We start from the raw sequence: 17,802 nt of genomic DNA, 5'->3' as shown, positions 1-17,802 counted from the left end.
AGAAGAAAAAATTCATCTGAGAGCAACTTCAACGCTCATTTAGCAACATGTTTTATCTTGTTTGGTTTCATCTGCACAGAGACAAAACGATAACTTGCTGCCTTCCTGTGCTCGACCGTGTTTAACCTGAGACGCTCTTTCTTCAATGGTGCAGAAAAAAGCTTCATAGACTGGACTTTAAAACAAAGAATAAACCATAATCCACTTTTTCTTCTTTTTCTTCCTCCATCTTGCCTTGAACCTTTCACAGTTTGACATTTGGCCCTGAGCTGAAACTGTCAGGCAGTGATAACATCCACTACTGACTGAGGTGAGAACTGTTAAATGTTGATGTGGTGGTTGGTGTTTCAGTCGAAACAAGGGGGCGAAGTACCCGTCTGAGGGGAGGACTGTCAGACCCTCCCTCTTCCCTCTCCCGCTTCCTTGCGTCCTACTGACAGTGTAGTTTGTAGTCAAGTTTCTCTCCCAGCCTGGTTCCTGCCAGGTGTTTGTCGAAGGCCTCGTCCATCTCTCGGCTCTGATCGGGTGTAAAATGGTTCCTCCAGTCCCCAACTTCACCTGCTCAATGACAAAAAACACATGGCACAGTTAAACTCCTGTTTTCTGTAAGTTTAAAATAATTAAAACAAAAGGAAACATTTTAATATATCGTGTGTTTATTCTGTCAAACTGAGACAAGAGTGAAACATATTTTAACCTAATGTTTTGTTTGTCTGACTCTGCAGGATTTAATAAAAACCATAGAACCAGTTTCCAGAAATGTTTCTGGACGGTCATGACCCAAAGAAGAGCCCAATACAAGTTGGAGCTCAGTGTCTCAGTTAGTGATGAAGTCGTGCTGGATCATGGGAGTTTAAATGGATTTGCGATGTTTCGTTTTGGTTAAAAAATAAGATTCATGCACCTTTTCTGAAGATGACCTTTCCCATGGGGCCGTGGGAGTTGGCCGAGCTCTCCTTCATGGCTGTGAAGGAGCTGTTCTCTGTGACCTGCTGGACCTGAGCCTCCGTCAGGGGGAACCCGTAGAAGCTGGAGATCTGACGGACGCCCTCACTCAGGTCCTGCAGGACAGGAAACAGAAATAGAGTCAGGGAGAGAAAGTTGAACCTGATCTTATCGAGTAGGTTTTGCATCAGAAAAACGTTGTTATTTTTAACAAAATATATCTAACTCTGACTTAATAAGATATTTCAGCTCATATTGCGATTTTTTTTACCAGTAACAAGCAACAACAATGATTATAAATGATTCTGGCAGTGGAACAAAATTGTTTAATCACAACTTCTACATTTCAGATTCTTATGTAAAGTTTTTAAATCTAATTTATTATTAATATTATAAACAAAAAGTGTGTGTGTGTGTGTGTGTGTGTGTGTGTGTGTGTGTGTGTGTGTGTGTGTGTGTGTGTGTGTGTTACCTGCTTTAATTCCTCGTAGGTGACAATCATGACGTTGGGGTCATTCATTCTCTTCTCCCAGGCTAAAGCGTGATCAAAGTACGATCCCCAAGGCACTACACACAAACACACACACACACGCACACACTTGATTTGAAGCTGGGAAGTGAACCTCTTTAATCTGTGGCGATTGACGATGCCACCGGGGTCTCCCAAACACAACCAGAGACAATCCAGCCTACTTTTTATTTAATTAATCAGCTGCAAAACATAAAGTCCAAACTAAACATAAATTGTCCGAATTATAGCCTTTTCAGGTTTCTCGGCTCAGCCTCTTCCAGTCTCTCCTCTTGTGTCTCTCTTCATCTGACTTTAAACATGAGGATCAACCAGACTTTGATAGTTTTGTGGCATGTCTCATTAAACTTGAAATGCTCTTCACTAAGTGTCAGCAAATACAACTTCTAAAATCTCCCATTGATCTGTATCAGAGAGCTGAGGCCTGCTTACATTACCCGTATGTGTGTTTTCCTCTCAACCAGAAATGTTCAAGTCTCTGGAAAGAGATGACTCAGAGAACACCGAGTTGGACATGCAACAGGTGAGAAAAAAGAGTGTCTGGTTGTTAGGCACTCCCACATTAGACACTGTGTTGTTGCATAACTTCTTGTTTTTGTTCTTTGCAGTGGCTGTGCCTGTCTATCAACTAGCTGTGGTAACAACACAAACAGGGATTCCTCTGTGATATTAGCCAGTTAACCCAATGAGAAAAGCATTTAACTTACACTTTATCACACATTTAAATGCTATATTACACATTTCAATTGTATTTGCTGTTGCCTACATATAAATGGAGAAATCCTATATGAGACATGTTTTATCACGCATGTTTCTTTTTTTCTACTTTTATTAAAAATGGTGTTTTGCTTTTGGAAAACCTATGTCAAATGATAGAAAATAAAAAAGTAAGAAACCTCTTGACTGTTCCTATTTATTTTAATCTTGCACAGATCACACAGATTAAATGATTCCAATATTGTCTGCACCTCAGTTTTTCATTGTTTTTCCTGCAATAACGAGAGCTGTGGTGTTTTCTATGATACACTCACATTTTTATGAAATGACATTTTATGAATAAGTGTCACTTCATTTAACCAAATTACTTTCAAGTCGTTTCAATTTAACATGATAGCAAACTCGTACTAAATGTGACCCTTTACATTGAACGTATATGAAAAATTACATGAACATTTTATATGTAATTTTAATAGATAAAGTTATCATTTTAGGCAAAACATTTCTGTGAGTGTACAGAAATGATACAGAAATATATTAGAGATTCAACCCCTCTGCTACAGAGACTGTGGTCCACATCTGGGCCAATCACGAGCCAACAATCCAATCCAGACACACAGAGGGAAACTGGGTGAACCAGAAAAGGAGGCTGATCAGGGTGTGGAGACAAGTTGAACTGCAAATGCAACAACGAGACTCTGACTAAACACAGACAGACACACACACACCAGGAGACTCACAGGCAGACAGGACGTGTCACAAGCCGCTGAATATGTCGGGCATCGCGAGCAAACTTGCGCACAACCGCGAGCGATCCCACGGGATCGGGACCAACTCCCACGCGGTGAAGTACCTGAACCAGGACTACGAGGCTCTGAGGGACAGCTGCCTGGAGAGAGGGCGCCTGTTCGAGGATGACTGCTTCGAGGCTCTGCCCTCATCCCTGGGCTTCAAGGAGCTGGGGCCAGACTCCTACAAAGTGCGGGGCGTCACCTGGAAGAGACCCACGGTGGGTAGAGGAGCAGCACACACGATGTGCTTTAAAAAGCAAAGTGCAGTTGTTTAAAACTCTGCAAACACACTCTCTGGGCACTAGTTTTTTATGGAAGCCATGCAACTACATATAGATTATTTTTATCACTCATATGTTGACTCTAAATATTGGTTGAGGGACTATATGCACTATTTTCCTCATCTTTTCCCACACCCTTGTTTTTACAGTCAGCCAATGCTGCTATTGTTCAGTGATGAAAGCCAGTTCCTGTTTATCAACACCCAAGTGCTTTGGTCTAAAAGCTTCAACCTGCAGTTTGTTTATAATATTAATATGGGTGTGATCGTACACTGTGCAGAATAGAGAGAAGGTGTAATTAAATGTATTTGCACCATTTTCCTGAAGTGCGTCAACATCCAAAACATGTTGTATTTTAGGAATAAAGAAATGCATGATTATAATGAATCATGATGTAAAATGTTAAAATAAGATAGATAGATAGATAGATAGATAGATAGTTACAATAATAATAATAAGTGCTTCACTCATTTCCACCTCTTTTCTTTCAGGAGTTGAGCTCCAATCCAAAATTCATAGTTGAAAATGCCAGCAGGACGGACATTTGCCAAGGAGCGCTTGGTGAGAAATGCTTTTTGATATTTGCGGTATTATTTTACATATATTTCCATCCTCAACGACTCCAAAGTATTTCCATGACTTTGCATGCACATCAGGTGTCAGATATGATGAGGTCATGTTGATGTTTCCTCCTGTCCGTCACTGTCATCATGCTTATCCTGGATCCTTTTGCTTGTATGTTTTCTAACTTTACATTGAAATCCCATGTAGACGCCAGGACTCTCAGTAAATTCCTGTGCATTGACATCAACATAGTCACTGTGCACAAACTGCCTCTTGCAACAACTCGCTCAGTCTTCAGCGTTTGCTGCTGCTGAGCGATGTGGAGAATGTGAGCGAGCAGTAATTGTGCACAGCTGAGGTGTGTGTGTGTGTGTGTGTGTGTGTGTGTGTGTGTGTGTGTGTGTGTGTGTGTGTGTGTGTGTGTGTGTGTGTGTGTGAGTGTGAGACAGATGTGTCATACTGACGTAGGGATTATAAAAGTTTGCAACATAACATTTTTTGGTGGTTTTTTTTCCACACAAGAGTTCCCTTTGTTTTTACGACTTTGTCAACTTGTGTTCAGGTGACTGCTGGCTCCTCGCAGCCATCGCTTCCTTGACCCTCAACAAACAGGTTTTGACTCGGGTTGTACCCCACGACCAGAGCTTTGACGAGAACTACGCAGGCATCTTTCACTTCGAGGTTTAGTACATGGACACGTGCCACAGCTGCATTCTTTTGAAGTGCTGCAGACAGGTTTGATTTTACGTGTGGTGTTCTCTTCTCTTCTCTTGTGGTTCAGTTCTGGCAGTTCGGGGAGTGGGTGGATGTGGTGGTCGATGACCGTTTGCCCACCAAAGATGGGGAGCTGCTGTTTGTTCACTCAGAGGAGGGATCAGAGTTTTGGAGCGCACTGCTGGAGAAGGCCTATGCCAAGTATGGATTAATAGAACATCTAGATCAATCTGTTTCAGTGGCCTGCTCCTCTGGTGTAGTCCCTCATGAAACCTTTTTTCCCCTTCAGGATGAATGGATGCTACGAGGCTCTCTCTGGAGGCAGCACCATTGAGGGTTTTGAGGACTTCACTGGAGGCATTGCTGAGAGTCATGACCTGAAGAAGGCAGATCCCCATCTCTTCAAAATCATTAAGAAGGCCCTGGACAGAGGATCCCTTCTGGGATGCTCCATTGATGTTTGTTTGAGTTTCTTGTTTTACTTTCATGGAGTATTGTTGGTGTTCTCTCGGGATCTGGTAGTTTTGACCTCACCACTTTTTCCTCTCTGTCCCAGATCACTAGCTCGAGTGATTCAGAAGCTGTCACCAGTCGCAAGCTGGTGAAGGGTCATGCCTATTCACTGACGGGAGCAGAGCAGGTGAGCGAATGTGTAAAAACAGATCAAACGACCATCCAGGTACAAGTGAAGCTGCGGTGGCTACGTATATGTGACAAAGAATGAGGAGTTAGAAGATAACAACGTCAATGATAAGAAAATCCATAGGGTATCAGGGGTCACTAAATGGTTTAATGAGACACAAGCTGTGTCTCAATTCAGGGGCTGCATCCTTCAGAGGCTGCATTTGAGACAGATTGGATCACAGAAATCCTCTGTAGACCACCGTCTCAATTCGGTTCAGCCCTTGTGTTCTATGAAGCCCAAGGAGGAGGCGGTTTTCGTGGGCCATGAGGATCATGTCCTCCGATGGATGTAGCCCCTGAATTGAGACACAACTACATTCACCAGATCTCAATCGGGAGATTTGACCAACAATATTAAAGTTTAATATTTGTATTTATATTTGATTATACTGTTTCTTTTCTGATTGAGGGTAACTGAAACCTGTTTTTGTGTCAGGTGGACTACAACGGTGACATGGTGCAGTTGATCAGGATTAGAAACCCATGGGGTCAGGTGGAGTGGAATGGAGACTGGAGTGACAGGTGAGTGTTGTGTACTTGTAGGGGTTTTATGGGCAGGAAATCCCACAACAGGCACACGCATGGTTCCTCAGTAATGACTATTGGGATCCCCTGACTTCTTCTAGTGCCAGATTCTGCACAACTTTAGCTTTTCACTCTGTGTCCTCATCAGGTTAAACGTTTAATTGAGTCCAATACTTTGATTTAGGACCAGATGCCTGCAAAACTATTTACAATCCAACTATGGTTAACCACAGATTGTGAACGCTTCTCCATCTCCTCACATTATCCCCAAATAAAGCCAAAATATCCTTGATACAAAGGCTGCCACCTTGCACCGATGACATTGTTTGGAGACAGCCTGGACAGTAGAGATCTTGAGATGGAGCCACTGTAACGAAACGCCACTGATACACGCGCTTGACCAATCGCGAGTCAGTCTCAGCTCTTAATCACGACATTTCATCCAGTTTTTAATTTATAATATCAAATAACTAATTGAATCCCAGTGGATGTAGACACATGAGCACTATCCACTGTAGAATATGAAGATATATTTATCTGAAAAACCATTTATCAAGTCAAGAATGTGTTTCAGCTCCATTTTAGACTGAGCTGTGGAACTGTGATAAGATTATTAATACAAATTTAATACATTTTTTAGTGGCCTATTGCAGTTAATTGGCACTGTGCCACAGGCATTGTTGAATCACACCTGTAAGAGGACCCAGCCTTATTGACTCATCCTTTGTTTTTACGAGGGTGTTAAGTGTGTACTCTTCTGTCATGCGTGTAACCCAGAGAAATGTTTACACACCCAGTGGCTGGGAAATCCTGTTGTTTCACAGACTTGTTTGTGTGTTCGAGGTGTGGGTGGAGGAGTTGCTTATTTGTGCAAAACACTATTCAACTTACTCGCACTCAAATTCTAGTTCTCGCAACTGGAGATACGTGAGTGATGGCGATCGGAAGAGGCTGACCAACCGTTCTGAGGACGGGGAGTTCTGGTAAATCTCACTGAAAACACTTCAACAGTCTCCAAACAGCAAATATATATATTGTCCGGACAACAAATAAAAATCTCTAATGACACAAAAGGAGGAAAAAGTAGAGGATGTGATTGTTTTTTTCCATTTTCCTTGTACTGCTTTTTCTACAGGATGTCATTTCGTGACTTCCTGCGCCAATATTCTCGCCTTGAGATCTGCAACCTCACCCCTGATGCCCTCACAGACGAATTCTCGAAATGGGCAGAGTCCGAGTTTGAAGACACATGGAGGAGGGGCGTGTCAGCTGGCGGCTGCAGAAACTTTATAGGTACAACCAGTTTCATAATGTTTGCATAATTGCCACTCACACCATTTGAACCCATCCCTAATCTATGTGTCTTCCTAGATTCCTTCTGGATGAATCCTCAGTTTGTCATAAAGCTGAATGAGGTGGATGATGACCCTAATGATGGCGAGGAGGGCTGCACCTTCATCGTGGGCTTGATGCAGAAGAACAAGCGTCGCAGGAGAAAAATGGGGGAGGACATGGAGACAGTTGGTTTTGCCCTCTACGAGGTGAGGAGCTGCCTCAAAGCCGACAATTTCAGTAACGATATTTGTCAGTAGCCACTTTTCTCATGTTCTTACGTTTGATTTGTGTTTTATCTTTCTAGCTGCCTGAGGAGGTACGTAAGCAAAGATGAAGACACTTAATGAACTTGTTGCTTGGAGCCGTCATTTTTCACGAAGAATGAGCATTCAAAGCAACTGTCTCATTAGTGTTCAATTCAAAATATAAAAACAAGGAGGTCCAATGGATGGTGTGTATGCAGTGCCCTCATGTGACCAAACTGCACGTGTCTTTTTCCAGTACTCTGGCAAAAGGCAGGTTCACCTGAAGAGGGACTTCTTCAAGTACAGCTGCTCAGCCGCGCGCTCCGAGACCTTCATCAACCTGCGAGAAGTGTGCGGCCGCTTCTGTCTTCCCCCTGGAGAATACCTCATCATCCCCTCCACCTACGAGCCCAACAAAAATGGAGACTTCTATGTGCGGGTGTTCTCTGAGAAAGAGGCTGATTTCCAGTACGCTCATTTCATTAAGAAAAAAAATCTATTTGGTGATAACGAAGAGTATGTAATTTATAATCACAGCGTTAAAAATGATCATATGATGTGACTTTTGGCTTTCAGGGAGATCGATGATCCTGTGGACTGCCATGCCGAGGAGGTAAATCATATCCCCTGATGTATGCTGTGGAAGAATAATATTGATATTCATATTTTACAGAGGAGAAATCATTTTTATTTTGTCATCAATAGATTAATATTGATGAAGATGACATCAGTGACCGTTTCAGGAATCTGTTCGGACAGCTTGCCGGACACGTAAGACGGCTCAATATTTCAATGTGTCATCGTAAAGGTTTTCACTCAGTGTTCCTGTGATTTACAGTCTTTGTCATGTGATTCCTAGGATGTGGAGATATCTGTGTTCGAGCTGCAGAAAATCCTCAACAGAGTGGTGAGCAAGAGTAAGAGACTTTATTTCTTTCTAATCCTTCAGCTATTTCCGTCAGGAGATAATTCAGTGTGATGTTATATAAATTAGTCTATTTGGCGCTTTGGCGATGTCATCAAGGTTGGAAGGGGTTGTGGCTGAACAGTACAGGATCCTCACAGGGGTCTAGCTGGGCTCGACTGGGGATCTGGATATGAAGACGATGGAGACTCGAGGGGGAGGTTCGCAGCAAATCACTGAAATGATTGTGTTTTATTCATTCTAACCCTCAGGAGACGACATCAAAACCAGTGGATTCAGTCTGACAACTTGCCGCAACATGGTCAACCTGCTGGATGTATCCTGCCTTCGTGTTCTGAGTTACTGTGTGTCGGAAGAAATGCACTGAATCTTTAACCTCTTAGCATCAAGTTTATCCCATTTTTTTAGTGTCTGCCTTTTGGGAAATGCATAAATGTTCTTCCCTTCTGACATTCAGAAGAGAAGGTAGATGTCACTAATGCATAACTGAAAACACTGAAAATTAGGGGAAGTGCAGTGTGGGTTGATATGGTGCTAGATTCAAAATATTATTTTGCGTAAAATCCTTACTCTATGTATTTTGATTATATTTTAAACTTCCATGTAACTTTATGTTAAGTATTAGGAGTTACATTTATAATAAGAGATAAGCTGTTGGTCATCCAGGTTTAAAACATGCTTGAAGTTTAGCTGATTACTTTCCTCTGGTTTCATAGATAATATAACTGGGTGTTTTCCTGCAAATATTTTTCAAAAAATAAACAACAAATTCTGTGTTAGAGGATCAGAGCCTGCCACACATGACTCTGTGGGGGGGGGGGGGGGGGGTTGGGTTTGGGGTTGTCACAATTATCCTTAACATTGTCCTCAAAGAAAGATGGAAGCAACAAGCTGGGATTGGTAGAATTTAAGATCCTGTGGTCAAAGATTGAGAAGTTCCTGGTGTGTTCCTTATCTGTTTGTGTGGACATTAACATACAATGTGTAACACACATACATGAGTCGAATGGTGCTGTATAATATTAATGCTGGGTTCTCTATTAGGATCTTTACAAAGGGAAAGACCTAGACCGAAGCGGCTGTATGAGTTCCTCTGAGATGCGGGTGGCCGTTGAGGAGGCTGGTGAGTAATCTGTGACACAGATTACATTTTTTAAAAATTATTTCTCAACACCGTACATCCATGCATGACATATTCTGGTGGGTGAATTTCTTTACTTTTGTGTTTTTCTCCAACCCGGGCAGGTTTCTCTCTGAACAACACTCTGCACCAGATCATTGTGGCCCGTTACAGTGAACAAGACCTCTCCATCGACTTTGACAATTTTGTGTGCTGCCTGATTCGCTTGGAGTCGCTCTTCAGTGAGTTTTTGTCACTGAAGTTTTTGTCCCCCCCCCCCCCCCCCCCCCAAAACGTCATGTCAATTAAGTTCTGACGTTGAATTTTCTTTGACACCAGAGACCTTCAAGACCCTGGAAAAGGATGGGACAGGTCACATAGAGCTGGGTTTTTCTCAGGTAAGAGCCGTTTGTGATCATGAAACAAGAACCTAAAACAATGGTTGATGAACTGCAGAGTGAAGTGTGTCTGTGTGTGTCGTCCACAGTGGCTGACTCTGACGATGGTGTAGAGGATTCCTGACCGTTTACAGGGGGAAGGATCCAGTTTTGTGTTGAAGCATCATCATACCTGGGTATTGGCTGCAGGTTTTCTGGTGAATGTCTTTTGCGATGAATGGATATTAAATTTGAGTGAAAACTATTCCCCGATTGTCTGATTATCCATTAACAACATAATGCCACTGTCAAATAATAATGTGTTTAATTCGTATTCCTCGAATACGAATTAAACACATTTCCTCGAAGTAAGGAACACACTTTAAACACATTAAACACACTTCCTCGAAGTAACCTCAATCCCTTTGTCGGACATTTTGCGAAACACAATAATTGGTTTTCTTGCAGATTGATACTAATCTCAAACCAGTATGGTAAATATGAAGCAACAGCCGGCAGCCGGTTAACTTTGCTTAGCTTAGATTGAACGCATAGGAAACGGCTGCTAATATCCTCCTCCTAGCACCTCTCAAGCTCACCAAGCAACACTCTATATCTCATTTGTCAAATGTCAGTTTTACAGCTGTCTTTTGCATAGATCATATTACTGAGATAACAAAGGGATTCAGCCTCAGAGGTAATGGTGGGAAGATTATCTTCTACATTTACATAAGAGCCCAGTCAGCTGTTTTCCCCTGATCCCTGTCTCTATGTTAATGTCAGGTAGAAGAAGAGCAACTTTGAAAACATATCTGACCACACCCAACAATAGTCATACGACACCACGTGAAACTTGAACCGAGGTGAAAACAACAATGGTTTTTCTCCAAGCAAAAGTTTGAGGAGAGTTACTTTGTGCAGACCCACCCACATCTGCGAGAAGCACGTCTGGATGAAGTCAGGGCTTTCAACTAAACACGGTCTGAAGAACAATCTTATTATGGGTGCCTAGTGGCCGGCACCCAGCCCTGCAATGCACCACCTAGTGGTGGAGCCACTAGGCGCAATGCATTGCATGGCGCAACGCGCCATGCAATGCATTACATATTGTTATTCGGCGGTGCTTATTATTATTCTTAGTTCTTCTTCCTAAAAGTTTGGCGCGCTTCTCCTCCTACAGATTTTGTCGCACATTCACGAGACCTATAAATAAACCTGCGGAATTACGTCGAATCGTGTGCTATGACTTTTATAAGAAATTCGTCCACCGGTTCGCACAAAAATCGCGATAACATGGCCGAAAACGTACAATGGGAGTGATGCTCGCTCTACCAAAAGAGCGACAGTGCGAAAATGACTGTTTTCAGGCCCTTTTTTCTTCACTAAAACTGCTCTCAAATCCACAAACGGAGGTTCTCAGACATGATTTTTAGATCAAAGAGCAGTTCAAGAAGATTCCTTCGCAGACATGTCACTCTCAAATCTCTCGGACCTGTGCTTTTATCCGCTGCGAGAAATCGAGGAATTATTTCCGGCTTCAACTCCCATTGGGTCCCATGTTAATTTTGACGGAAATTTCTGGAAAGAGCAAAACCGAAAAATAAAACGTAAATCGCTCCCACGGCTCCATTTCTTAGCTCTCACCAATAAAAAAGATATCTGGTTATTGGTTAAAGTCTTGTGATTCTCAAAATGTTTTCATTTACCGATAGGACTTATAGTTTTTGAGTAACAAGCATTTGTTTGCGGAGAGCGCTAGAGTGTAGAAATATCTCCTCCCCATTGGGTCCCATGTTAATTTTCGGATGACATTTTTGGAATAACCACTACGTTTCTAAATTGCTCGCACGGCCTCATTTTTTAACTCTAACAAATAATATAGATATCTATTTGTTCATCAAAGTCTTGTGATTCTCACGGTGTTTTCATCTCACAGATAGGAGTTATAGATTTTTAATTAGAGCATTTTGTTCGTGATGTACTCCCAAGGTCAAAACTGTCACTCGCTCTCTGTCACAGGTGCAGTAATTAGTGAAGTTACACACACGCAGGGGGAGAGGGCAGGGGGCGGGGCCAAAGGGTGAATGTGGGTCAGTGGGAGAAAGGAATCTTTATATTTACTCTCTCTCTCTCTCTCTCCTGAAGCAGCCAGTCTGTGTCTCTCTCTCTCTTCCCAAAAAAAAAGGGTTAGGGTCTGTGTGGATCCGGCAGCAAGCATGGCACCCATTCGAAATTTCTCGGCACGAGGAATTTTCTAGTTTTAACTTATGACTCACAACACTTGTCCAAAGCCTTACATAAAAAACTAATGACTCAGCATGTAGCAGGTATTCTTCATACACCCCCTGACACTATTAAAATGACTCATCATTGATTGTACGCACATTGTTCTTCTATATGTTGCACTATATGCAAGAGGACTGCTTGTAGATATTTCACAAAAAAATATGTTGACAATATGAATGTTTGGTGTACAAGCCCATCCTTTAACCTGTGGAGAATTATTCTTAAAAACCTCAGAAATAATTTAAGGACCTAGGAGCCATTTCAAGAAAGAACATTTTTCATCTGTAAAGGTTCTTTATTGAAATTCCGTTTGTGTTGGTTTTGGTTTGATTGATGCAGAAATTAATAATTCTGACACACATATCTTCTTCTGCTGCTTATTATTATTATGATGCTGCTGATGATGATGATGATGATGATGATGATGATTATTATTGTTGTTGCTGTTATTATTATTACTACCGCGGTGTAAAAGGGAATATTTCCCTCTCTAGCATCGCCACCTGCTGGTCGTTTTGGTTTATCATCATTAAACTTGTTTTTTTGTGTTGGTATACTGTGATATTCTGTACTATCTCAGGTTCAAACCGCACCATCTTTTCATTAAATACATTTGAGAAGTTGAACATTTTCCTAGATTTGGGTCGCAGCTTGTCATTAGGGGGTTGATGGTGGGTCCCGAAAGCAGACCAGTTGAGAACCACTGGCCTAGGTGGAGGTATGTGCTCTACTGAGAACAATTCTAGTTATTATTATACTTCAGTATAATATATTTAGTAGTTCAGACATGAACCAGGAGATGTCAGAGTGCCTATAGAGTAGAGGTGTGCTGCTTTGTCATCACTGGCTGGGTTGTGGCAGGACTTGCTGTGTGCTTGCAGCATTATGCAGTTTTTCCCTCACACAGCGCTATGCAGCAGCCATCTCCTGTGTGCCTCAGGATTGTGTTTCTTTTATAACTCTGAAAACTTTGTGCTGGCTGCCATTAGCTCTGGTAGGGCAGGCCTTACCACAGTTATGATAATAAACAACCCTCGAGCTACAAAATGAGAGTTTTCAGTGGATAACTCAATTGTACTTTTGCTGAAGGGACTGTCAACAGTTTGATAAATATGATAATGTCTCTGTTTTTTCTTCACAAATAACTGGTTTCGACGCTCACAGTGTATACACTGTCAGCCAGTGTAAGTTATGACATGCTGACATTTAGACACCCTGCTTTTGGAATAGGATGTGGGACGGCCCTCTGACTCTGGAAACCACTAATCCTCATAGGAAGCCAAGCTACTGTGATGTGGAAGCACAGTAACAGCCCTGAGCTGATTGATCCTCTGGCACAGGTGGAGCTGCTCTCTGAGCCACCTCCATGCCAACAAAATCATACTTTTTTCAGGTCATCAGGTTGAACTTTCTAAAGAATTCCACTGAGTGTGGTTTTCTCACCGTCTCCGCTCATGAAGTGGGAGTAGAACGATTCCCAGGACTGTCCGGATGGGAGGACCGGGTTGTTGTTGGAGAAGTGATAGAAAGAAACCAGAGTGTCTTTAGGATTCCTGAAGATCACCAGCATCTGATCAAAGCACAAGAGAACACATTGTGTATTTAAAAGTACAATTTTCAATTTACTCAACTAAAGCCAGGAAGGGGCCAGTGAGGGTGGAGAGAAAATCATAAAAACAGAGAAGGAAAAAGAGAGTTTGCTCTCTGCAGACAATTGGGTTTTTACCTTTGTTTTCTTGGTGTAGAAGGTGGTGGGGATGTTGTCGGGGTGCAGGTGAGTTCCCAAAAACCTCGGAGAAGGTGACTGATCCATGAGCTGAGAGGAAAGTTTTCAACATAACTGCAGAGATTAATTTGATGCACATGAAATAAACAGGTCAGAAACCAAGAGGAGTTTCAGCTGCTGCGTATCTGACTGGTTTATGTGGCCTTAAACACAGGATCCTCAGAAACAGCTGATCGGCACCTTTTCTCCCGCCAACCTTCAACAACTATTTTCAAAGAATTCCTCATCGACCTGTTGTTTAAACCATGTCCCAACCGAGCAGCTACATTTACACCTGTAAATAAACGTAATCCAGATGTTTCAGCCTCTGTTCCCTTCACTTTCTCTAAATGATCCAAGAGAAATCAGATACAAGTCCTAAAACCCCCCTACACACACACACACACACACACACACACACACACACACACACAAACACACACAGTGAATACCTTCATGACGTCCGGTCCGAGAAACTCGATCAGCGGCGGCACCTTGGATTCAGTTTTCATCCCCGTGGCCTCTGCGATGATCTTCCTCAGCACCCCCACCATCCAGTTAAACCCTGCACATATGAACATGTTACTGTTGTTAAACTGAACCAGGAGACGTGAGAAATATGATGCAAAACACGAGCTTCTTTTTTTTCTGTGCAGGACAGGTGCTCCCTTTACCCCAGACTTTTTAACTTTTACATTCACACTAGTTTCCAGTTTAATTCATTATTCATTATATCACAGATCCCTGATCTATATTCTGCCTCTGTTTAATCTCACAGTTTTTACTTTCTTCTTTTTGAAGCACTTTGGCTCAGCTCCTGTCGTTTTTAATGTGTTGTATAAATTAATCTGACTTGACTTTGAAGTTGCCTTGTGGAAACTGAGCGAAATCCCAGAATTCAATGTCCATTGTCCAACACTCCGTGTGATCTCACAGTGTTCCAGCTTTATGAAAGTGTTTTATGTTTCTGCTCAGACTCTCACAAAACTCTGTTAAAGTTCGTGAAACTTTCCTGGTCTGAGATCTGGAAAATGTGAAAACAGTCATTAAACTTCAGAGAAACCTCTCAAATCCTGGACGATCGAGAATCACAGTCATCGGAATCATGTGGTGCAGCAAAGACTTTAATTAAAGTAAAAACACATGACAGGGTCGTAAACGGCAGAAGAAGAAGATGAACGTGATGAGGTGAAGGTCGGGTTGATCCTCTTCTCTTTCGTATATCACAGAGATTTCAGGAAACCATTATCTGAGACAGTCTTCTGTGTAAGTCATTCAACTGGCTGCAACATCAAAAGGCCGCTCAACGGAGACCTCCCATTGGCCAGAACAGAGGCATCGTCTCACACCCGTATATAAATAGGCCGTGTTATCATAATGTGGCCCCCGTCCAAACGGGCCCCTACATATGCGCGGACACGTGGGATGGGTGTGTGAGACCTGACATTCCTCCAGATGTAATTAACTCGTCTGTCTTCGTGTCGTCTCTCCGCCAGTGAGCTTGCGTGCAAAAGCCTTTTCAAAAAGTAACTTATCTGGAAGAGAAAACATGTCACATTCCTGGAACGCACTGCGGCAACGGCAGGAATGTGTTATGCTACTTCCTCCAGTGAAATCACACAAAGAGAGATGAGGGATTGAAGGTGCCGTCAAGCGTCAATAAATCGTTCAGCGCATTCATTCAGGTATCCATGTAGTGAGAGTTCCCACAATTCCTGCTAATTCATGTCAGGAAAGTGGTTATTTCAGCTTCATGGGTCGAAAGGTTAAAGTGCTCACGTTTTTCTCTTCTAATGCACGATTAGAGAAACAGACATTTTGGAAAATACAATCATTTAATGTAATTTCAGTAAATATGAAGCTGCAGCCTGGAGACGGTTTGTTCACATTAATATTAAACATATAATATGTCATTTTATGCCACCTGATCAAAACAGAAACTAAACAGCTGATTCGATCCAGTAAAAACACAGAATAAAGCAGCTTCTTGTTAAAGCTCAGTGTTTCTCTGACACGTCTCTGAGTCGAGTCGGAGTCGAGCTGCTGGAAACGTTTGCTCAGCTTGTTTCTCTGAAAACTTCACATCCAGACGTCTGAATTAAATGCACCGTTACCTTGATTAAAACGACTCCGCTACAGATATAACACAGGTCTGGATTATATATCTTGTTTCTTGTGTGGCAGAAATATGTTGTTAATCATTGTGGGGCCCCTGCCCTCAGTTTGGGAACCACTGCACAGTCCTGGTAATGGATTTTATGACACTGTTGTAAAAATCCACTTAAAAGACTTAAAACCTGCAACGTTTCAGTCAACTCTTTTATTTGCCACATGTTATCTTCATGTTATAAAAGTACGACGAGGTTCACCGAACATTTTTACAGCGTCAGCGTCTGAACGTGTCGTTACTCACGAGTCTTTCACACTGAGAAAATAGTAAAATCTCAATTATCTCTTCTTTTCATGTTTTCTTCCAGAAAATAAAAGCCAAACTGTGACAATAATTTTAAAGCAACTAAACTGTAACTGTAAGTCTCTGCAGAGATTCTCTGTAGGTTGGTTGTAATAGACTTTGCCTGAGAGGGTGTTAATCTAAACACTGATGGTTGGTACATTTCACTGTCTCCAGTATTTTCCCCCTGTTCAGTGCATTTGTTTGTGGGAAACTCTGATTGTGCTACAGCTCCTCAAACCAAGTGGAAATTAGGAGCAAACAAATAAAAGTGATTGGAAAATAACACACATTTGTACGGAGCCTCTGAAGTTCCAAAAGATGATATTTTTTAAATCTTGTACGCACAAAATATTATCCTGTGGGAACAAACTATATATTTTAAGAAGATGTTTGTTTAAATATCTCAAATGCACACAGCAAACAGATTTGTACCATCGATGGAGAAAACTCAGCTTATCAGGTTTTATCTTCACCTGGGAATGTCACACATTGAGATTCTTGTAGCTCTTGCACAGAGACACAGGTTAGTCAGGAATCATTTGCTGAGCAGACTGAAGGAAAACAGGCTCAGCCAAAGAAAGGACTATGTATTAATCATCATACTTTAATTACATAAATTAACAAACTCTTAAAAGCTGTAAACCCATTTAGTGTTGTCTTTGAAGCATAGACCGGTCTTTACTATGCAGTTATGAACTCTGTGTGCACATGATAATAATCAACTTGTCCCCACAAGATAATAATCAACTTGTCCCCACAAGATAATAACTTACATAACGTACATTTCTACAGTTTAAAAAAGAAGATGAAACATTTGCCACAGTTTAAATTAAAATACTCCCTGTGAGGACGAACACGTGTATCTCTCACTTCTGTCACCTCATTTAACCGTGCAGCTCAAACGTGAAGGAAAAATCTACAAGAAGAACAAATGTTGGACAGATTTAAGTCGGCAGACGCTCAAAATTAAAACGAGGATCAGGAGCAAACCTCACTCAGGAAATTACAACTTTAACGGAGCTCTTTTTGATTTTCTAACAACAAATCTTAACCTCCAACAGACGCCCTGGCCCAGGGCCCCTCATCCCTGGGGCCCTAGATTCCTTGGGCCCCTTTGCCTGCATCTGGTGAGAATCTTAAATGAAACCATCCATAGGTCAGAGGTCACAGCATCAGATTCTTATCCGGGTTTAAAAATCTGATGTTTCTTCTCTTCATAAATGAATGTGGTCATTTCTTCGCTGTCACTCACCACATTTGGGATAGGCCACCAGCATGACGTCGTCCTCTCGGGCCTCGAGGTTCTCCAGAGCCTTCAGGTGGTCCTCGGGGCACATGATGCTCGGGTACAGGACGCCCTTGTATCTGTAGAGCTTCTCCTCGTCACTAACCTGCTTTGCCATCTGCATCCTGGACTGCAGCTTGGTGAGGAGGGTGTTAGTGTTCATCCTGATTCTGAACAGTCAGGGACAGAAACTCTGCTTCTTCTCACTGAGGGTCAAGAGTAGATTCAACTCTAATTAAACACACACACACACACACAC

General features: G+C 42.1%; 2 protein-coding genes across 2 annotated transcripts; one reads left to right on the top strand and one right to left on the bottom strand.

Moving 5' to 3' along the window:
• Window positions 1-257: 257 nt before the first annotated feature.
• On the bottom strand, window positions 258-17,802 carry sult6b1 (sulfotransferase family, cytosolic, 6b, member 1). The gene is made up of 7 exons (XM_034609753.1): window positions 17,511-17,802; window positions 14,256-14,368; window positions 13,765-13,854; window positions 13,482-13,608; window positions 1,418-1,512; window positions 905-1,061; window positions 258-558 (listed from the first exon to the last, which is right to left on the bottom strand). Exons 1-7 carry the CDS (start codon window positions 17,704-17,706, stop codon window positions 431-433), a joined length of 906 nt encoding a protein of 301 aa, XP_034465644.1. The 5' UTR covers window positions 17,707-17,802; the 3' UTR covers window positions 258-430.
• Window positions 2,751-10,089, top strand: LOC117776037 (calpain-2 catalytic subunit-like). Its single transcript, XM_034609735.1, has 21 exons — window positions 2,751-3,200; window positions 3,755-3,824; window positions 4,390-4,508; window positions 4,609-4,742; window positions 4,831-4,999; window positions 5,098-5,181; window positions 5,662-5,747; window positions 6,659-6,733; window positions 6,886-7,043; window positions 7,122-7,291; window positions 7,390-7,401; window positions 7,587-7,798; window positions 7,907-7,943; window positions 8,036-8,101; window positions 8,190-8,247; window positions 8,507-8,571; window positions 9,129-9,197; window positions 9,300-9,378; window positions 9,501-9,617; window positions 9,715-9,773; window positions 9,863-10,089. The coding sequence occupies exons 1-21, from the start codon at window positions 2,964-2,966 to the stop codon at window positions 9,884-9,886; spliced, it is 2,100 nt and encodes a 699-aa protein (XP_034465626.1). The 5' UTR covers window positions 2,751-2,963; the 3' UTR covers window positions 9,887-10,089.

This window comes from Hippoglossus hippoglossus, chromosome 15 (genome assembly GCF_009819705.1).
Source record: "Hippoglossus hippoglossus isolate fHipHip1 chromosome 15, fHipHip1.pri, whole genome shotgun sequence".
Taxonomy (NCBI): Eukaryota; Metazoa; Chordata; class Actinopteri; order Pleuronectiformes; family Pleuronectidae; genus Hippoglossus; species Hippoglossus hippoglossus.
The sequence above is the reverse complement of the archived record's forward strand: the minus strand, read 5'-3'. Positions and strand labels throughout refer to the sequence as shown.